This window comes from Arvicanthis niloticus, chromosome 14 (genome assembly GCF_011762505.2).
Source record: "Arvicanthis niloticus isolate mArvNil1 chromosome 14, mArvNil1.pat.X, whole genome shotgun sequence".
Classification (NCBI taxonomy): Eukaryota; Metazoa; Chordata; class Mammalia; order Rodentia; family Muridae; genus Arvicanthis; species Arvicanthis niloticus.
The window spans coordinates 1,345,369-1,367,618 of record NC_047671.1 but is presented as its reverse complement, the minus strand read 5'-3'; the positions used below and the strand labels follow the sequence as shown (position 1 = coordinate 1,367,618).

The 22,250-nt window shown below is 36.8% G+C and overlaps 1 protein-coding gene across 6 annotated transcripts in view; it reads left to right on the top strand.

Annotated features, from left to right (window-relative positions):
• The window catches only part of Rttn (rotatin), a 164,236-nt gene that overhangs the window by 55,303 nt on the left and 86,683 nt on the right, over positions 1-22,250 (top strand). For all 6 annotated transcript variants that reach the window (XR_013103594.1, XM_076912332.1, XM_034518621.2 and 3 more), the window contains 7 exons: positions 2,928-3,016; positions 3,994-4,111; positions 8,638-8,734; positions 9,316-9,384; positions 18,042-18,230; positions 18,763-19,002; positions 20,168-20,312. Coding sequence is in view for 5 of the 6 variants with exons in the window: in XM_076912332.1 (XP_076768447.1) it covers positions 2,928-3,016; positions 3,994-4,111; positions 8,638-8,734; positions 9,316-9,384; positions 18,042-18,230; positions 18,763-19,002; positions 20,168-20,312 (947 nt within the window). In the remaining variant the exon portion in view is untranslated. The remainder of the gene's footprint in view (positions 1-2,927; positions 3,017-3,993; positions 4,112-8,637; positions 8,735-9,315; positions 9,385-18,041; positions 18,231-18,762; positions 19,003-20,167; positions 20,313-22,250) is intronic.

Sequence of the window (22,250 nt, the reverse complement as noted above, 5' to 3'; positions counted from 1 at the left end):
GCTCTTGCCTCCAGGATCCTATCCTGTTTGAGTTCCTGTCCTGGCTTCCTTTAGTGTAGAAGTGTAAGCCAAATAAAGCTTTTTCTCCCCGACTTGCTTTTTTGTTCATGGTTTTTTTTCACAGCAACAGTAACACTAACTAGGGCATTGCACTGTGTTTTATGTAACCCTGTTCCGAGTCCTGTCTGTGGTTTTAATAACAGTAATATAGATTGCGGAAAATAGGCTCTAAAAATGTGGAAGCTTGGTATGACCTCTATAATCACGAGCCTCAGAAGGCTGAGGCAGAATGATTCTGACTAGCTTGGGTTTAAAGAGACTGTATTTCAAAATGCAGAAAGAAGGAGCTGGGTATGGTGGTACACACCTGTTATCCCAGTTCTTAGGTCTTGGAGACCTGAGGACCAGGAGTTCAAGGTCATTCTCAGCTACAGGATAAGTTCAAGGCCAGCCTGGCCTGCCTGTAGCCCTGCTTTTAGATGCATAAATGAATGGAGAATTTTTGTTAAAAATTGAAGAACCTTTTTTAGGATATGACTTCAATATTACTAACATTTCAAAAGCAGAGATTAAAAATACCCTATACTGTGGTTACTGGAAATTAACTAATTAACTGGAATTAAGACTAACAATAAAGCTAGCTATAATGATACTTATATCACAGTATGAAGATGACTATGATTTTAATAGTGATAATAGAGGAGAAAATCTACATGTAAATTAGTTGCCAATATTTATAACAAATCTAGCATTTCTGGCTCTAGTAACATCTGTGTGTGCATCTATGTTCGTGTGTGTTTCTCTACAAAAATCTTAAAATTTTTTCTACACATTCAAATATTTGAATATAGGCTTACAACTTTTTTCATAAATATATAATACATTAATTTTTAAAATATTTTTATTAATAACTTGAGAATGAAAATCATTTATTAATAGGCTGATGTTCATGTTCAACCCATATCTATATAGTAGTTTATGGAGATTTCTAACTATTTTGAGGTAAACTATTTGGGAAAGAGAAGAAATGAAACAATATAGAGAAAAAAATTTACCATGTACAATCAAAATAATTCATTTGCATTCTTAAAGTTCTAGTTCTACTTAGTATCTAAAATAGTTTTCATGCTTGTTATTTTTGTAGTTTGATTTTTTAATTTGATTTCTAAATATTTATTTATTTATACATTTATATATTTACATCAAACACTGCCTCCCTTCTTCCCCTCACAGAGACCCTCATCCCATCTCTCTTCCCTTCTCCTCTGAGAGAGTGGGGCTCTGCTGGGTATCTCCCCACCTTGACTCATCAAGTCTCTGCCAGGGTAGGAGCATCCTCTCTCAGTGACTATCAGATAAGGCAGCCCTGTTGGGGAACGGATACCATAGTCAGGCTAACATCCTTTAGGGATAGCATCCTCACCTCTGACTTTCCCATCCCCCACGTGCTCTAGTTGTTGGGGGACACAACATGGAAACTGAGCTGCACTTCTGCTACTTATGTGCCAGAGATACCAGTCCATCCTGTGTATGTGCTTTGGTTTGTGGCTCAGTCTCTGAGACCTCTCAGAGGTACAGGTCAATTAACTCTGTTGGTTTTCCTGTAGGGTTCCCGTCTCCTTCAGGGCCTTCAATCCTTCTCCCACCTCTTTCATAAGAGTTCCTGACCTCCGTCTAATGTTTGACTATGGGTATCTGCATCTATTTCAGTCAGCCTCTTAGAGGACAGTTATGCTAGGCTCCTGTCTGTAAGCCTAACAGTATCATTAATGTCAGGGCTTGGTGCTTGCATGTAGGATGGATCTCAAGTTTGGACTGTTAATGGTTGGCCATTCCTTCAGTTTCTGCTCCATCTTTGTCCCTGCATCTTATCTCTTCTCTTCTCTTCTCTTCTCTTCTCTTCTCTTCTCTTCTCTTCTCTTCTCTTCTCTTCTCTTCTTTCTCCTCCTCCTCTTCTTCTTCTTCTTCTTCTTCTTCTTCTTCTTCTTCTTCTTCTTCTTCTTCTTCTTCTTCTTCTTCTTCTTCTTCTTCTTCTTCTTCTTCTTCTTCTTTTTCTTTCCTCCTCCTCCTCCTCCTTCTTCTTCTTCTTTTTTTTTTTTTAAAACCCTTCCCTTCTCTCTCTTGCTCCGGCCCTGGCCCTGCTTGCTCCAGCCTTGCTTGCTTCGGCCCTGCTTGCTCTGGGCCCCATTCTAGGTCCTGCTTGTAAGTACACTGTAGCTGTCTTTAGACATCCATAAGAGGGCATCAGATTTCATTATGGAAGGTTGTGAGCCACCATATGGTTGCTGAGATTTGAACTCATGAGTTCCGGAAAGAGCAGTCAGTGCTCTTAACTGCTGAGCCATCTTACCAGTCCTCTGCATTTCTTTTAGACAGGATAAATTTGGGGCCTAAAATTTTGTGGGTGTATTGGTGTCCTTTTCCCTCCACTGGGCGTCCTGCCTGGTTGCAAGAAGTGACTTCTAAAGGCTCCATGTCCCCACTGTTAGGCATCTTGACTAGTTTCACCCGCATTGCTTCCTGGGATCCTTCCCCATCTCAGGTCTCTGGGACTTCCTAAAGATTCTTCCCAGTCCCTGACCCCTGGTAGCTGCAGATTTCCACTCATTTTCCTGGCCCTCTGGGTCTCTTTGCACACCTGCCTTCCCCATCCCCATTTCTCTCCCCCTCCCTTTTCCCACCACTTCCTTCTCTCCCTCTCCCTCCTTCATCATGGGAATAGATTCCAGATTTGCTTGTAACTTACATGTTTTCACAGTGCACAAATTCATAAAAAAATTCATAAAAATACTGTTTCCTAAGTTCAGCCTTAGGTATACCCTATTTTTAGTAACTAGAGATTTGTGTACATAACTGTCTCATATATTTCAAAATGTTTTTAAAGCCACAAAACACTTATTTAACTATTAATACTGTTTTGCCTGTAGATATTAAAATGCATACAGTGGTGAAAAAGTTATGCCTAATTGAGAAGATTATTGGATATTTAAATGAATTTGTGGGTCAAGATGGCAAGGTAAGACAATAAAGTTTGAACATTTATTATAGGTTAACTTTTTTTGTAAAGAGAGGTTGTTTCTGCATGCCTCTGTGGGTATGTGTGTGCATGTATATGTTTGTGTATGCGTGCATTGTATGGTGTATGCATATATGCATGTTGGTGTACTTGCCTGTACATGAATGTGTGGAGGCCAGAAAGTAAAACTGGATAGCTTCTTTTTTCCCTCTCCATATTATTTTTGAGATAGGGTTTTTCATTGAATGTGTAATTAACTCAGGGTTTTTGTGGGGCTAGCTAGTTAGGAGTTCCCAGAATCCATCTGTCTTCATCCACCAAGCTCTGTTTTACTGTACTGAGATTGTTTGTCCATGGATGCAAGGGATCATATCTGGTCCTTCTGCTTGCAAAGAAAGTAATTTTCCCACTGTGCCATGTCTCCAGCCCAATAGGTTGATTTAATTTGTTTGGAATTGAATTTAGAGAGAATACTTGGATTTTTAGTCTCAAAAGGGATACTTACTCATTTTTAAAATTTTTTTTATTTCTAAATGGTTTGTAAAGGAGAACTAAGCTTAGTTTTATAAAGAGAAGTATATTTAATGTTGCTTTTATTTTTAAGTAATATTTTAAAATTAAAATAATCATTAATTTATGGGTATAAGCGTTTCCTGATATATGTCTATACATCATGTGCATGCCTGGTGCCTATGAAAGCCAGAAGAGGGCACTGGATTCCCTAGAAGTGGAGTTATACACAGTGGAGAGCCACTCTATGGGTGCTAGGAATTGAACTTGGGTCCTCTGCAAGAAGAGACAGTGTTCCCTAACCACTGAGCCATCTCTCCAGCCCAGTGTTTAAAGTAACTCTTAATGTAATTTTGAAAACGTATTATTTAACATCTTTTCATTTTAGTTTTATATGATTTAATGAGAACGCAATTAAACTTAGAATAAGATAATGTGGTATATTTTATTTCATTTCCTTCTGGCAGGTTATAGAATGCTTGATTCAGCCATGCCTCACACTCCTGAGGAAGGTTTTGTATGCTGACCCGGTTATCCGTGTTTCCTTGTCACAGCAGGCCTCTCTCTTGACTCTGTTACTCAGAGGTGAGTGAATAGTGCCTGAAGGACTCCACCTGTAACTTTATGTGTTCATCCTCTGACTGGAGGTAAAACTTACTTCCCATTGTAGTAAGAGAATAGCATTCCTTACTGTTTATTATGCGGAAAAAGTACTCTTGAAAAGCCGGTAATGCTTGTATGGAAATGTCCCTTTTAGTGCTGTTGCCTAAGGAGGCAGCAGCTGAGAAATGCTGAGTGAGCTTGGATTGGTCTCTGCACCTGCTTGTTAATATGGAGTTTACTACTTACATGGCAAGTGTTGGCTGTGAAGAGCAAGGCCAGCTGCTTTTTCTTCCTTTTCCTTAGTGTCTGGGTCCTACCTCTGTTTTCACTTGCACCTTTGTTTGGCATTTGCATGTGAGATCAAACTGGATTGAAATTGGAGACTCAACTCTATCACACTGAGTGACTTACTCTTAAAATTTATGTACATAATTTTAAGAAGCATTTTAAAAATGTGCTTTTAAAAAATAAATTCAGCTTTTATTATTGATAATGATATTTAGATAGAAAATATGGGTTTATCTTCTTTCTTTTTATCATTTGCTTTTAATACAAACTTCAGTTTTTTAATATGAGGCACGGCTCTCTAGAGGACCAGAACGTAGACTGAATTTATCATGCAAAGGGATCTGAAGGCAGGCCAGCAGAGGGCACGAGTCCCTTAGATTCTGTCTGTGTTTCTGCCGCAGATCCAGCAGAGGCTGCCTTGGTTCTGTCTAGTCTAGTCAGGTTCTCACCCAATGCTGACCAGCAGCACAGTGTTCTACAAGCACTGCGTTTCCTACAGCTTCACTTCACTGCTTTTAATTATTCTAAAGAGGCATTTTGGTCAAATATCTCAATATTTTGTGACCGGTTAGGCATTGATGAGAGGAGATTTATATTAGAATATATAATATAAAATACTTTTATTTTAGCATTTTCCTCTCAGTGATAATCTGGTTACAAAATGAATAGGACACAGTTTAAGAACATTTGTGAAAGTCCAAATCAGGTTTAAAAAAAACCCTCATTTTTAAGTTCATAAAATGATATTAGTAGACTATGAGTTTTTTTTATAGATCTTTATGTAGTGATCACCTGAAGGAATAGCACATATAGACTTCTGATTTCATCTTTCCCCCTTTAAAATATTTAATTATTTTTCATTTGTTGCTTTCTTTTTCAAATTTATTTTTTTACACAGGTTATTTCTGTGTAGCCGTTTTTGGCTAGAACTTACTATAAACTGGTTTTGAACTTGAAGTGATCAGCCTGTCTCTGTCTTCTGAATGCTAGTATTACAGGTGTGTTCCACTGTGCCTAGCTTCCAGTTTTTTATTCATGTTAATAATTATTAAACTCTTTTAATTTTATTTAGTCCCCCATTTACCCATTTTCTTTTAATTTATTTAAATACTGCACTTATGAGTATCTCGTAGATACTAAAGCACTTTTGCATGTGTGGGATGGTGTTTGGAATTAAGCCGAGGTTATGTGTGTGCTAGACAAGTGTTGTGCGAGCGAGCCATGCCCCTAGCTTTCAAAAGCACTTTCCATGGCAACATAAGCTGTGTCCTTTTGATATTTTTAGCAATTGTTCTCTGTCATGTATATACAGGGGAATTTTCATTTTTTTAACCAGCCACTCTGCCAGGAAACTTCCTGTAAGCATTTATGAAGCACATATTATGTTCTATGCGCAGTGGTAGGCCCTTTTATTAGCGTTATAAGCATAGCAAATGGACTGTTAGAGAGTTAAAGTCTTTGAAAAATAATTTAAAAACCTCTGTTCTGATTCACCAGTATGCTGGGAGCCATCTTAGTTCATGTACCATGTACATCAGATCAGGACTCCTGGAGGAGTGGCAGGAGCCTATGATGCTTTGATTTCTCTTCCACTTCTTCTATCAGGTTCACTCCCACATCCCCCACAAGATAACATTCATTTTACCATTATAGAGGGAGGAGATCAAGGTCTCACAGGGACTTGGGGGCTTTGGCATAGTCATAACACCAGATATGTAGTAGAGACAGGAGAAGAACTCCAAATTCTTTATCTGTTTTTTTTTTTTTTTTTAAATAACAAAGTTACATATCCCCATTGCAAAATTCCAGACATTATAGAGCTATGCAAAATAAAACGCTATAGGTTTTCATCATCTCTGTTTTTTACTATACGTAAAGAAAAATGTTGTATTTTTGTTTTATTGTTTGCATTTGTCACATTACTGATATTTGTTTCAGATTTTATATTGTCAAAAATCATCTTGTCTATCATCTTATGCATGCACTGTCATTAGAATTGCTACCCTTGAACATAGTAGAGTATATGCCCTTGTTACCTTCAGCAAAGGAATGGATACAAACAATGTGGTACACTTACACAATGGAGTATTACTCAGCTATTAACAATGAATTCATGAAATTCTTAGGTAAATGGATGGAACTAGAAAATATCATTCTGAGTGAGGTAATCCAATCACAAAAGAACTCACATAGTATTCACTCACTGATAGTTGGATATTAGCCCAGAAGCTTGAAATAACCCAAGATTCAACTCACAGACCACATGAAGCTCATGAAGAAGGAAGACCAAGTGTGGGTGCTTCAGTCCTTCTTAGAAGGAGTAACAAAATACTCAAGGGAGCAAATATGGAGACAAAGTGTGGGACAGAAACTGAAGGAAGGGTCGTCTGGAGACCATTCCACCTGGGTATCCATCCCATGTGCAGTCACCAAAGGTAGACAATGTGGATGTCAGGAAGTGCATGCTGACAGGATCCTGATTATAGCTGTCTCCTTAGAGGTCTGCCAGAGCCAGACATATATGTGAGGCAGATGCTCACAGCTAACCATCGAACTGATCATGGGGTTCCCAATGGAGGAGTTAGAGAGAAGACTGAAGGAGTTGAAAGGGTTTGTGACCCCATGAGGAGAGCAACAATACCAACCAAGCAGAGATCCCAGGGTCTAAACCACCAGCCTGGGAGCACATAGGGAGGGACCCATGACTCCAGCTATATATGTAGGGGAGGATGGCCTTGTCTGGCATAGGTGGGAAAGGAGATCCTTGGTCCCATGAAGGTTGGATGCCCAGTGGGGGGGAATTTGAGGATGGGGAGGTGGGAGTTGGGGGGCTTAGTTGGGGGCACATCCTCATAGAAGCAGGAGGAGGGGGGATTGGATGGGGTTCCTTGGAGGGGTGGGGGGATGGGGTAAGGGGATAACATCTGAATTGTAAATAAAATATTCAATAAAAAATAATAATAATAAAGAACTGCTACCCTTACTCTTGAATATGCTTAAGTTTTTTGGGCCAATTTCTTCACAGAAGAAATTTATTGATCTGCTATTACTGGTATCTCATTTAAAATTTTCCTTGTAGATAAAAATAATAGTTCAAATAGGTTGTAGAGTAATGGGGATGGGAAAATAAGGCTATGGAGGAGAAGATAACCAAACCAAAATGTGCATGACATTTTGCTACCTGAGTAAAAGATAAAATGAGGGGGTATAATCATGTGATAAGAGGGGACTGGCTTGGGGGGCTAAGAAGTAAAGGTTTAAGCAGATAAAGCTCCAATAAGCTTAATTTTAATGGAAATAAAATTTAAGGTGAGGATCCAAATCTGTTTTAACATCATACTATAGCCAGTTGTATTTCAGAAATTTTTTTAGTATTTACATACTCCAAACTATTTTGTCTCTACTGAGGGAAAATGTTATTTAAATATTAGTTCATTTTTATATGATTCTTATTTCTTTACTTTTTAGGTTGTATTTTTAGTCATGCTAATTACATATTTATCTTTTTGTTCAATTAGGAAAAATATATTTTTAAAATACAGATTTCTTGTTTGTGCTTCTATAAATGTGAAGATTCTGCATTGTTTTTATTCCTGTTAGACGATATAACTACTATTCCAATTTGTTCAGGATTTCTTAGTTTTCAAACAGTGAAAAATGTATAGAAGTAGATGAGGCATTTTTTATGGCAAAGGACTTTGACTAGCCTTCTGAACTAGTGTGAGGTGGAGCTAGTGTTATTACCTGCTAACTCAGGATGTTTTTACCCACATCTTCTCTTAATGAGTAAAAGGCAGAATAATATAGCTTAAGCACACCGTTTTAGGATTAAGTCCAAGTTCTAGGACCATGTTTGTTGTTAAGATCCAAAATTATAAAGGATCTTTAGTGAGAAAACTTCAGCTAGAATTATATAACTTGACAAAAACATCCCTTGACCTGGATTTCTTTGCTGAGATCACCTGCAGCTGGACAGTGTTTAGTGAACAAGTGTGCATGCGTGGCTCTGGATCAGTATTGTCAGCATTTTCTGGGAATGTGTTAGAAATGCACATTACTTATATAGACTGAGGAACTGTTTTATATGCCTTCCTGGTAATTCTCACACATTTGGTAGCCTGAGAGACCATGTTTTAGATATGTTAGTTTTTCTTTTTCTTTGAAGTTAAGACATTTTAAAGCTGAATATTTTATGAAGTTTCATTTCCTCTTTCCCTCAGTTTCCTTGATATTTCATGAAGATTGTACAGTGGTGGCTGAAGTCGGGGCATTATTTTGTCTTCTGTTGTTCGATGAAGTATCAAGAATGGATATGTGGTGAGATACAAGGATTTTTATTGTTGTGTTTTTTTCCCTGAGTTATCTAAGGTGTGATGCATTCCTACAGCAGGGCACTGAGTTCTTTCCATGCCATATACATGAGTTATGCTCTTTGGTTTGAATGAGACTTAAAAACCCATGGGTTCAAAAAGTCACCCTGAGTTACTCTTTTGAGCATAATTAAGTATAAAATTAAAAAAAAAATTATCACAGTGATTTTTGTCTTGGATTTGTTTTTAGTATGTATTTTCATCTTTGTATACTTTAAAAATTATTATGTAAAAGAATAGGAAATGTTTAGAATGATAGTATCTGATTAATGTGACTTCAAGAAGCATCAGTAGGAGGGGTCCCAGAGTTCACTTGCTAGTATATCCACTTTGGTATATGAGTGCTTATTATATGAAACTACAAACAAATACACAATTTACTTTCAATTCAGGTGGTAGCAAACACTTGACTATACTGAGTGTTAGATAATCTTAGTAATAATCTCAAGTGCACTGTGTAAGGATGGAGTGGACTGTACTTCACAGAACTTTGGCCTACTAGGTTTTCATTTTTCCTTCTTTTTATAGGTCGGATAATTTTTCTAATAAGCCTTCTTTGTCATCAGTCTTCAGTTTGCCTGTTTCAGTCTTTAGAAGGTAAAGAATTTATCTTATTTTTATGACTAATAAACTGTTGTTCTACAAAGGGGAAGTTGCTGTCTATAATTGTTTCAGTCTCATCATTGGCAGGAATTCCAGAATTTCCTCAGCGGGATTCTTTGGAGGGTTCATGAGTACAGCTCTTTCTAATCACCTTTCACTTCCATTTCCTGCAAATTTACAGGAAAGCTATATGCCAGCATCCGTTCAGCCTTGAGTCATTGTTCACAATGCTGTCCCTTCCTCCACATAGAATCTCTATTTTCAACCATTTGAAAATAAGCTTTAGAAATAATTTTTCACTGTTTAAAAATTCAGGATATAATCAAGCTCATGTGTTGAATTTGATTTTATGATCATCTAGAACTTGAAAATATATGCCATTTTTCTTTATATAATGTACAGGAAATTATGTACAACCCTTGCATTTCTTCCTCAGTAAGCACTAGAAAATACTGTACAGATAAAGATAATGGCTGATACTCCTAGGTTAGAAACTCCTTCATGTTTCTTCATTACTTTTTACTACTCCAAAATGTGATCCTGTTTTCATTTCTGTCAGCATAGCTTATTTTTGCTGACTTTTGAAAATTATCAACAAAATGCATTTAAATTTTTTTTTAATTTACATTCAAAATGTTGCTTCTCTCCTTTCTCCTCTTCAAAAAGTTCTTCCCCCTGAGGCTAGAGAGATGGCTCAGCAGTTAAGAGCACTGAGTGCTCTTCCAGAGGTCCTGAGTTCAATTCCCAGCAACCACAAGGTTGACTCACAACCATCTGTAATGGGATCTAGTGCTTTTTTCTGGTGTGTTTGAAGACAGCTATGCTGTACTCATATACATAAAAATAAATCTTAAAAAAATAAAAAGATTAAAGATAAATATTTTTTTTTAAAAAGTTTTTTCTCTCATTCCTCCTCCTCTTCCCCTTGAGAGAGTACATACCCCCATGTATCTCCCCACCCTGGGACATCACTTCTCTATAGGATTAGGTTCATCTTCTCTCACTGAGGACAGACAAGGCAGACCTCTGCTACATAAGTTCCAGGGCTGCAGACCAGCTCTTTGTTGGTAGCTCTAGATCCCCTTAGTCTCTACCAGGGGTCTAGGTTAGTTGATACTGGTCTTCCTATGGGGTTGCAATCCCCTTCAGCTCCTTCAGTCCTTCCCCTAACTCTTCCGTAGGGGTCCCTGACCTTTGTTCAATGCTTGACTGTGAGTATGTCCATCTTTCTCAGTCAGCTGATGGTAGAGCCTGTCAGCATGTTAGGCTTCTGTCTGTAAGCACAGTATAGCATCAGTAATAGTGTCCAGAGTGGTGTCATCAATGGGATAGATCCTAAGTTGGGTCAGTCACCGTTACTATTTCTTCAGTCTCTGATCCATTTTGTCCCTGCATTTCTTTTAGACAGGAACAATTTTGGGTTGAATGTTTTGTAGGTAGATTGATGTCTCCATGCCTCCACTGGGGGTTTTGTAGGTGGTCTCTTAGGTTCCCATATCCCCATTGTTGGGCATTTTGACTAACGTCACCCACATTGGGTCCTAGGAGCCTCCCTCATCCCAGGTCTCTGGGATTTTCTAGAGGTTCCTCACAGCCCTGGCAGCTGCATATTTCCATTCATTCTCCTGTCCCTCTGGGTCTCTCTCTTGTCTCCCCCCCCCCATACCTGATGCTGCCCCCTTTATCCCTCCCCCTTCACTCTCTCACCCATGTCCCTCCCTCCATCTGCTTCCTATGATTATTTTGTTCCCCCTTCTAAGTGGGATTTTTAAACAACCTTGGGTCTTCTTTCTTGTTTAACTTAGGGTCTGTGAAGTGTGTCATGGGTATTATGTACTTTTTGGCTGATATGAACTTATCAGTGAGTACATATCATGCATGTCTTCTTGGATCTGGGTTACCTCACTCAGGATGATATTTTCTAGTTCCATCCATTTGCCTACAAAATTCATGATGTCCTTGTTTTTATTAGCTGAATAATATTCCATCTAGATGACACCCCCTATCCCCCATCCTAATAATCTTTCTTTTCTATCACTTCTGGTGGGTGATAGGCTAGAAGGGAGGTTAAAACATTTAAGTACATTTTGCTGAAGCAGACACAAGTGAAATGGTGATTTATTAAAACAAGTACATATATTTTAAAAACAGGGTTTGAGAAAAAAAAAATAAAAGCCTACACTGTGGCATCATAGAATGAATTAGTGATCTTCCTGTTTTTATTTTGTGGAATAGTTTGAGGATATTGGTTTTAGCTCTTCTTTGAATGTTTGGTAGAATTTTGTGCTAATCCCGGGCTAATTCTGCATCTAGTCCTGGGCTTTTTTGGTTAAGAGTTTTTTTTGTTTGTTTGTTTTGTAACTGCTTTTATTTCCTTAGGGTTTATAAGACTGTTTAGGTAGTTTACCTGATCTCTGGTACATGGTGTCTGCCTAGACATCATCCATTTCATCTAGATTGTCCAGGTTTGTTGAATATAGGCTTTTGGAGTAAAATCTGATGATTGAACTTCCTCAGTTTCTGTTGTTATGTTTTTCATTTCATTTCTGATTTTGTTAATTTGAATACTGCCTCTGAGATTTTTAGTTAGTTTGGTTAAGGGTTTGTTGAGTTTCTCAGAGAACTAGACTTTCTTTGGTTATTTTGATTTCAGTCCTGAGTTTGACTATTTCCTGCCATCTACTCCTTTTTTTTTGTTCTAGAGCTTTCAGGTATGCTGTTAAGTTGCTAGTATATGATCTCTCCTATTTCTTTATGAAGGCACTTAGTGCTATGAATTTTTCTGTTAACACTGCTTTCACTGTATCCCGTAAGTTTGAGTATGTCATGCCTTCATTTTCATTGAACTCTAGAAAGTCTTTAATTCTACCAAGTTATCATTGAGTAGAGAGTTGTTCAGTTTTCATGAGTATGTGGGCTTTCTGTTGTTTTTGTTGTTATTGAAGTCCAGCCTTAGTCTGTGGTGATCTGATAGAATGCATGGGATTACTTCAATCTTCTTGTAGTTATTGAGTCTTGGTTTGTGCCTAATTATATGATCAATTTTGGAGAAGGTTCCGTGAGGTACTGAGAAGAAAGTATATTCTTTTGTCTTGGGGTGAAATGATCTATAGAGATCTGTTAAATCCATTTGGTTCATAACTTCTGTTGGTCTCATTTTGTCTCTGTTTAGTTTCTGTTTTGATGACCTACACATTGTTGAGAGTGGGGTTTTGAAGTCTCCCATTGTATGTGGTTCACTGTGTGTTTTGAGCCTTATTAAAGTTTCTTTTCTTTGCATTTGGGGCATAGATGATCAGAATTGAGACTTTATCTTGGTGGATTTTTTCCTTTGATGAATATGAAGTGTCCTTCCTATCTTTTTTGATTACTTTTGGTTGTAAGTTTATTTTATTGGCTATTACAATGGCTACTCCAGCTTCTTTCTTGGAACTGTTTGCTTGGGAAAGTTTTTCCCAGCTTTTCACTCTGAGGTAGTGTTGTTGAGGTGTGTTTCTTGTATACCTCAGGATGATGGATCCTGTTTACCTATCCAGTCTCTTTGCCTGTGTCTTTTTATTGGGGAATTGAGTCCATTAATGTTGAGAAATATTAATGACCCATGATTTTTAGTTTCTGTTACTTTGTTGTTGTAGGTGGTACTGTGTTTGTGTAATTCTCTTCTTTTGGGTTTGTTGTGAGATGATTAATTTCTTGTGTTTTTGTAGGTGTATCCTTGTGTTGGAGTTTTTTTTTTTTTTTAAATCTATTATTCTCTGTAGGGCTGCATTAGTAGAAAGATATTTAAATTTCATGTTGTCATGGAATATCTTGGTTTCTCCATCTATGGCGATTGAGAGTTTTTCTGGGTATAGTAGTCTGGGCTGGAATCTGTGGTCTCTCGGGGTCTGGATGACATCTATCCAGAATCTTCTGGCTTTTAGAGTCTCTGTTGAGAAGTCTGGTGTAATTCTGATAGGTATGTCTTAATATGTTACTTGCCCCTTTTCCCTTACAGATTTTAATATTATTTTTTTGTTCTATACTTTAGTGTTTTAATTATTATGTAACAGGAGGATTTTCTTTTCTAGCCTAATTTTATTTGGTGTTCTATAGGCTTCTTGTACATTTATGGCTGTCTCTTTCTTTAGGTTAGGGAAGTTTTCTCCTATTATCATCATTATTATTATCTTTAAAAGATACTTCTGGCCCTTTGAACTAGGCATCTTCACCCTCTTTTATTCCTATTATTCTTGTATTTGGTCTTTTCATGTTGTCCCAAATTTCCTGGATGTTTTGAGTTTGGCACTTTTTACACTTGGCATTTTCTTTGACCAATGTATCAATATCTTCTATGGTATCTTCTATACTTGAGAGTCTCTCTTCTATCTTTTGTGTTCAGTCAGTATTGGTTGCATCTGTAGTTCCTGTTCTTTCTCCTAGGTTTTCCATCTTTAGGGTTGTCTCCTTTTGATTTTTCTTTATTTTTTCTATTTCCATTTTTTTTTAAGGTCTTGGACTATTTTGTTCATTTCCATCACCGGTTTCTTTGTATTTTCTTTTAGTTCTTGTAGTTAAGTGGTTTGTTTTCTTTTTAAGGGTTTCTTTAAGGGCTTCTACCTATTTGCTTGTGTTTTCCTGTATTTCTTTAAAAAAATTATTTATGTCCTCATTAAAGGCTTCTATCATCTTCATGAGAAGGGGTTTAAGGTCAGAATCTTGCTTTTCAGGTGTGTTATGGTATCCAGGGCTTGCTTCTGTAGGAGAGCTCCGTTCTGATAGTGCCAAATTACATTGATTTCTGTTAATAATGCTTTTGCCTTTAACCATCTGTTTGTCTCTGGTGTTAACTGTTCTGGATTTCCCAGAGTGGAGGAGCCTTCACCGAGGCAGGTAGAGCTCTGTATCTCTGGTTAGAGCAGGCCTCCTGGGAGGTAGGCAGTGCTGTGTCTCTGGTTAGAGCAGTCCTCCTGTGCCCCTGGTTAGAACAGGCCTCCTGGGAGATAGGCAAGGCTATGGAGTGGGGGAATGGGTAGGCATAACTGCTGCAGGTGCAGGATGCATTCTTACATTTTCTTTATTTTATTAATCCGTGGAAGGATTTGTCTGTCATTTTATGAGGTACTATTTTATAATTTTTAACCTTAATTGCTTTTAAGTTTATTATTTTTCAAATTTCTTCTGATGATGCTTGAATTTACTTACATGTTCTTTATGGGCTTGGTTTTGTTTTGCTAGTACTTATTTAAAACTTCTTTTTAATTCACTTAAGATAAATTTGAAGAGTTCTGCAAAGACTGATTCCAGAATGGGGTTAGCACTGTTGACCAGTAGTTCAGAGTGTTCCTCAGCAGTGGTACAGAGCAGCTCTTATAGGCTTGCTCTCAAGGGAAAGGACAGGTGCTTGGGTGGTTAGGGCCATGTCTGGTTGAGGGGTGGTTTAGACTTAGCTTAGCATCATGCTGAGATTTTCTTGAATACCTTATTCACTATTACTTTTAAAGTTCTTGTCTGGTAATCTCACCCTTTAGGGCCTTGGTTTTTAGCCTCTTCCTTGCTTTAAATATCATTTTGTATTAGTCAGCTTCATAGTATTATCATAAGATAATATAATTAACTTAGAAACAAAAGGTGTAATTTATGTACTGTTTTTGAAAGTTTAATACAATTTTGGGATCAGCTTTGCTTTCAGCTTCTAGTGAGGGTATCACATTATTGTAGAAAGTTCAACAACAAAATCTCTTACCACCTGAGATAGAACTGTGAAACAGGAAACTGCAGTCTTAATATCTGTTTTGAGGGAATACCCTCAGCTGACCTACAGAATTCCTACTGTATCCCTCATAAATGGTTCCTTCAGTTGGACTCCTCTTTCTGAAAGCTCCTGTTTCTGGACCTGTACTCTTGAAGGTACCTCCTACTGAGTTCCTCTTTCTAAAGGTTCCTTCTTTCTGAGTCCCTCCTTCTGAAGGTTCCTCCCACTGAGCCTCTCTTCCAAAAGCTGGACCCTTTTCCATAAAGTTTGTACTATCAGCTGTCAGAGACTCATGGGGATCTTGGAAACATTCAACATTTGAACTGTAGTGCATTTGCTCTGTCATGTGACATAGTGGCTTGTGATCAAATAATGAATGTAGCAAAAGAAAAATTTTATAAACTAGAAGATGATCTCTTTCTTCATTGATAATTTAATTTTATCTTGACAGCCATTATATTACAGTCAAAAGATTATAAACAGTTAATTCTTAAAGAATTTAAACCTATAAGCTGGTATTTTTTTACCCACCTTTTATCCCATGACATACCCTGGTCATCAATTTTTCTATCTCTTGTCTCATTTGGATACCAGAAGTTCTGAATTACTGCTTTCTGTTTGTCTCATTAGTTCTGAACTTTCTTTGGAAGCCAAAAAGTAACTCTGTATGGAGTTAAGTTTTGGAGAAAGTGGGAAATTAACATTTGTAGTTTTTATGGGAAATTATTCTGATTGACATTGTTTTTCATTCATAGCAGGTAGTAGAAATTACTTGAATGATTTTCATAACACAGTCTCTCCTTTCTCCATTGTTATCATTATTACATTCTTCATTGTTATCTACTCTATAAGATCTACTTTTTTGTTATTATCATTGGTGCTAATCATGGTTATTTAACTTGAGGTAGTGATACTGGTTTTTAGTGTGAGGGGTGTTTTTTCTACTGTGAGAAGGTTGCGTTTAGTTCTGTGACCGTCTTGTAGCATAATTTTTTTTTCTTCCTAACAATTTTGCATCCATCAATAATATTTTCTCTTTCTGTAAAATTATTTCCTTAGGCTTGTTGTTTGTTTTTATGTTTATTAAATAACCTTCTCTCTCTCTCTCTCTCTCTCTCTCTCTCTCTCTCTCTCTCTCTCTCTCTCTCTGTCTCTCTCTCTCTCTCTCTCTCTCTCTGTCTCTCTCTCTCTCTTTTTGATGGAGTTCAGACTGTCCTTAAACTCATGATCCGCTTGAGTCAGTTCCTAAGTGCTGAGACTAAGAGGCATGTGCCACCCCACCCTGCCCAGCTAAGGTGGTTCACTTCTTAAAATAAAGAATGTCATCCATTATCTTTATTTTTTGATGTTCTTGTGTCTTTCTGACATGGCCTCAGAATTGATTAGTGATTGGTTGCTTTCTGGCACAGTATAGTCAGGGCTCCTCTAGACCAGCAGTAGCTATTGGCTTAAAAAGAAAACAGAAGCTAGGTGATGAAAGAGAGAAAGAGGGGGGAGACAGGGAGGCAGATATTCATGTATCTCCACCAGTCAAAGATAGTTGTTATATCTAGGTCGGTCAGTGGGTTACACCTCTGATTGAACAATTCCAAACTTATAAAGCCTATGATTAACAATTTTTTTTTAAAACAAAAATGTATAAATGCAAAAAGGAAAAGGGGGCATGGGATATGGTTTTCCTAAGGGGGGTGGGGGGGAATGGGGATAGGGGATGCCATCTGAAGTGGAAATAAAATATCTAATAAAAAAAAAAAAAAAAAAGAAAACAGTTTTTTTGTCTTAAAAAAACATACAAACATGTGTGTGTGTGTTCATGCACACTTGCATGTGCGTCTGCATGCACGAATGCAAATGTGAGAATTCACACGCCCTAGGATGCCAGAAAAAGACATTAGATTTCCTGGGTATGCAGCTATAGGCTTTTGTGACCTTCATGATGTGGGTATTGGGAACCTCGCTTGGTTTTCTGCAAGAATGGCAAGCACTTTTAACCGGTGAGACAGCTCATTACCTTTAACTTGGTAGTTTTCAGTGGAAAATTGCTATTAGAATGTTTAAATTGATATTACAATATTAAAAGCTGTTAAAAGTAGCTTTACATATTAAATTATAATTAGATTTGGATATGAAATTATAGCATTGTCTCCTTTATTGGTGTGTAGAAAGTCAAAAAGAAAGCATGTGTTCTTAATTAAATTATTAAATGCTGTAATTGTATAACAGTCATTAATGAAGGATATGGGATAAAGGGGGAGGAGAGGGTGGTGCTTTAGTTGGGAAGTAGAGTAAACAAATAAATTAATGGAAAAATGTTAGTCATTAATATGTAAATTAGAGATTTGTGGGTTAAGGGTTTTTTGTTTGTTTGTTTTTTTTTTTTAATGAGCTCAGGCTTCCTTAATCTGGGACAAGAATTTGATCACTGAACTATAGCTCCAGCCTGTTGGAACATGTAACATTATTAAAATTATACTTAGCGTATAGCATATGAGCTGGGACTGTCTTGTTAACCACTACTGTTAAATTAACTTGGGTTCATTTAAGAGATATTACTATTGAGTTTCTTCTTGTATCTAGAGATACTTGTGTAGTCTTGAATTTATTGATCACTCTGTTAAAGGAAAACAGTGCATGGAGTGCAGTCACTTAGTAATTTTGATCATAGGTAATTCTGTAACTCTCTTGAGAGCCTCATTTTGTCTATTTGTACAGTGGATGCCATTGCAGTACCTGACATAAGTAGAATGCTGGTTTCAAACAGTGTTTGTCAAAAAAAAAAAAAAAAAAAAAGTCAGCATTCTTGTTTTAACCAACTACCTTTAATGCTTAATATACTGTAGACATGTTCCTGACTTCAAGGAGCACTGGCCGTCTCCTGCAACAACCCTTTAAATTCATTTTTTTTTTTTTTTTTTAGGTATCATCTACCAGTTCATGTGATTGGTCACCATGCTGTGAGTCCTTACTCAATAGTTTTGCCATTATCTACTGAATGTTTGGCCCTGAAGCCTGTGTCAGATATGCTGAGACTAGCTTGGAACCTGGCATGGTATCACGGGAGTGATAATCTATTGAAACAAATGACCTCTGAAGCTAAAAGTCAGGAGTAAGTAGTTATATTAAGATAATATCAGAGACAAATTACACAGAATTAATTAGACTTCAGAGGTTCTTTAGGTTAAACCTTTTTTAATTTGACATTATGAACTGATTCTAATTTAAGATTACATTTTCACTTTGTTTTAGGTCTGTGCTTATTAAAAGTTATATAAAGCTATTTAAAGTAGAAAGAATTGTATTCTATGCTGTCTTAGAAACTGTATAGTGTTTACTCAGTTAATAGTTGTAAATCACTTGGAAAGAATAAAGCTCAATGTTTACCCAAGAATATTCTTAATTCTAGAAGTGATAATTGGCTCTCTGAGTAATAATATATTAGTGTGTCATTGATAAGAAGGAAAAGTCGGTATCCACAGTTGGAATGTTAATGTAAAACTATGCTATTGATCGATTTATATGTTAGTATTCTTTAACTGTAAGTTAACCTTTTTGAAAAGCACAAGAAGCCAAACAGAATTTTTAAGAGGCTTATGATAGAAATAAGTGTGGGTTTATGTTCTTTTTCTTTTTATGCTTAGATTTTTAGATACGCTGCAGCTGTCCACAGAAGATATCCTTACACTGAAGATCACATACACGGATAGTGGGCTGAAGGACTGCCTTCAGTCCATCATTCAGGCTGGAGGTCACAGGGATGTGAGGGCTGCTATTACCAGGATGAGTTTTTATCTTTTGAATGACAAACTGTCTTTGAAAGATAATATTGGTCCATGTGGGGTTACTTTAAAATCCTTGGCCTGGCACACTGTGCTTAACAGGTTAGTGTAAACTTGAGGCTGCCAGTTTGAAAGACCTGATTTGAATTATGTTTAGGATCATTTTCAAACCTTTATAGAGAAGAGTGTATATCTGTACAGTTGCTATCATGAGAGAAATGCTTTAAATAGGAAAAAACTCCTAAATTTCAGGATAGTCTGCTATTTGTGATAAACAATAATAAAGGAGAAAAACTTGACCTCAGTTCTAGCATTTCTGAAGAATCTTTTTTATAATAAGGATACAACATAGCTGAAGCATAATGAATGTTTATTCTTGTCCATATTTTAAATGAGTGAGTTTGGTACACCTGCTACTGGCTGTTTTATTTTGTTTATGTTTTCTTCTCATATAAATGATTTCCATTTTCTTTCTGCTCGAATTTCATGAAGTTAATGGCCATGTTGCTATCTTTTGGTAGTTATTGAAAAGATTCTACCTTGTGAATTTCAGATGTTGAGCTATTAACAGATGGGTCCATTTGAAACAAGACTGAGAAGCCCTCTCTGCAAGCAGTTTTTCATTTTATTTGTCCCATGAGTAGTGTAAATGTGTAATTTTCTGAATAGGCACAGCATATAATTTTCAAAATGTTAGGTCATATGAGTTTGTGAATTTGAAGTTCTGTAGTTCATTGTTAAGAGAACCAAGTATCTCCAGTGGTATGCTGAAACAGTTTGTGAGATGGTGCTGTCATGAATTATAGATTTTTTCAATTAATTACATAAAAATTATTATGCAGTATAATTTCATATGTTGTTAATTTATGAATTAAATTATATGAAAAGTAAAAGCAAAAGGCATGAAAATTGTCACTTTTAATTGCTTTACATTTTACTATTGTCTGTTCTCTTGTGGTTATTTATAATGGATCTTTTATGGAAACACTATTGTATTTTGTGCTACTGGTATAACTTTTCACAGCGCCCTAGTAAATTGTAGCTAGAAATATGCCACAGTGGGGATATTATACTATGAAAATCGGCAAACACAGCACATTAGTACTCTGTTTTATCAGGCTATTTCTTTTATACTTGCCAACTAAAGCATGTGCAAATTTTGCAGTTTCAATTATTTTGACATATTCCATTTGTCAAAAAAATTAAACAGTAAAAGCCATTAATATATCTTGACGAACCATGATAACTGTCTCTTTCTAAAACATAGATTTTTACAAGTACTTCCTGCTTGTACTGAAGATGAGAAACTGCTAATAGATATCATACATTTTCTGAATAAATTAATAAAGGAAGAAAGAAAAAACCCATCAATAGAACTTTTAAACTGGATTCTGGAATTACTTCTTAGGCATGTAAGTATATTAGAAGAATTCAAATTTTTGGTTTGGGAAAGAATTTGCTTCTACAAATCACTTATATTGGAGGGGATAATGCTTATGTAGCATATGATGAGTGAAATAATTCTTACTTTGAATGAGTATTGTGGTGAGTGCTTATTGTAGTGTGGCCTTTTTGACATGATTGATTCTATTTATTTAATGGACATTCCATACAGTGACTGGAACCATTAATCTTTGTGTTTAATTAATCCAGTTTTGTTTCTGAGCGTTTTGCTGTATTTAAAATTTTTTATTGCTAGTGAGCTTTTAAAAGTTAGAATTTAAAAATTGTAGGTAGTTTGATTTCAAACAATATATTTGTATCATATTTTTCCCTCCTCTCCCTTACCACCCCAGATCTTTCCACATTTCCTTATCCACCCAATGTCATAGTCTTTCTTTCTTTTAAAAAACACTAAAACCCAAACAAAGCAGCAAAAAGAAGTGTAGGTGTGTGCAATCCACACAAGCGTGTGTACGTGCACATGTACCCACCTGTGTGTGTGTGTGTGTGTGTGTGTATGTGTGTGTGTATGTGCATATGTACACACACACACACACACACACACACACACACACACACACCAACCACATGGAGTCCTATTTGTGCTGTCCAGTATCTCTGAGCATGGGGAATACCTTGAAATGTGGTTGATACACCAGTGTCTTCCCACTGAAAAAAACTAATTTCTCTTCTTCCAGCAGCTAACGATTGCAGATAGTTTCTGGATGGGGTGGGACTTTGTGCCTATTTCTCCTTGTTGTTCCTGGAATTTTGCTTATCTTGTACTTGTACAGGTCTTGGGTGTGCTGCTACAGTCTTTTTGGCCCTCATAAGTACATCAACTATGTTGTCTAAAAATCAGTATTTTCTTGAAGTCTTCTACCACTTCAGGCTTTACAACTTTCTGTCTTCTCTTCTACATAGATCCCTGAGTCTTGAGAGGGTGAGGTATGATACAACATTCCATTTAAGAGCTGTGTACTCCAAAGTCTCTTACTTTCTGTGCATTGTTCACTTGTGGATCTTGATGTTTTTTACCATCTACTGTAAAAACCTTCTCTGATATGAGTTGAGTAATGCAGTGATCTGTGAGCATAGCAGTATGTCATTAGGAGTCATTTGATTGCTTTCTTCATTGATCAAAATAATAGTAGTTGTAGGGTTTCCCGTAGGGCCCATGACCAATCTAGTATCATGTATGGGACAGTTTCATGAAGCAGGTCTATAATCCAGTCTTTTAAAAAGTGGTTGAAGGTTCCTGTAACATTTGCACCACTATTGTACCAGTGGGTATATGTTGTAGGCAGGTGGCTATTGTAACTTGGAAGGATCATAGCTGGCTGAGATTTGATAATTACTTTTTAATAGCATTTCCCAGAACTATGAATGCTAGTTAGTAGTAGTGAAGCTTCTAGTTGAGCTGAACACTGTTTTTTCATGTTCTGTGACATTAGTATTTAGTGTCTTCAGCAGTGTTATTGTTTTCAGGTTGTGAAGGATAAAGGGAAAAATCAAGAGGTAGATAACTGAATTAGTTAATGCTGTGCAGACACACCGTGATAGAGGAGAGCATTTAGTTTGGGTTTGTTTACAGTTTCAGAGGTTTAGGCATGGTGGGAGCATGGCAACATGCAGACAGATATCACAGTGCTGGAGGAGTAGCGTAAAGTTCTACATCCAGTTCCCACTGCAGTAGGACTACAGAGTGACTGGGCTTTTGACACCTCAAAGCCCCGCTCCAGTGATACACTTCCTACAACAAGGCCACATCTACTCCAACAAGGTCACAAGTCCTAATCTTTCTCAAATAGTGTCACTATTTGAGACTAAGCATTCAAGTATATGAGTGAGTCTGTGGGGATCATTTTCATATACTTTGAGAATATGTATTTTGAGGTTCTTTTTTG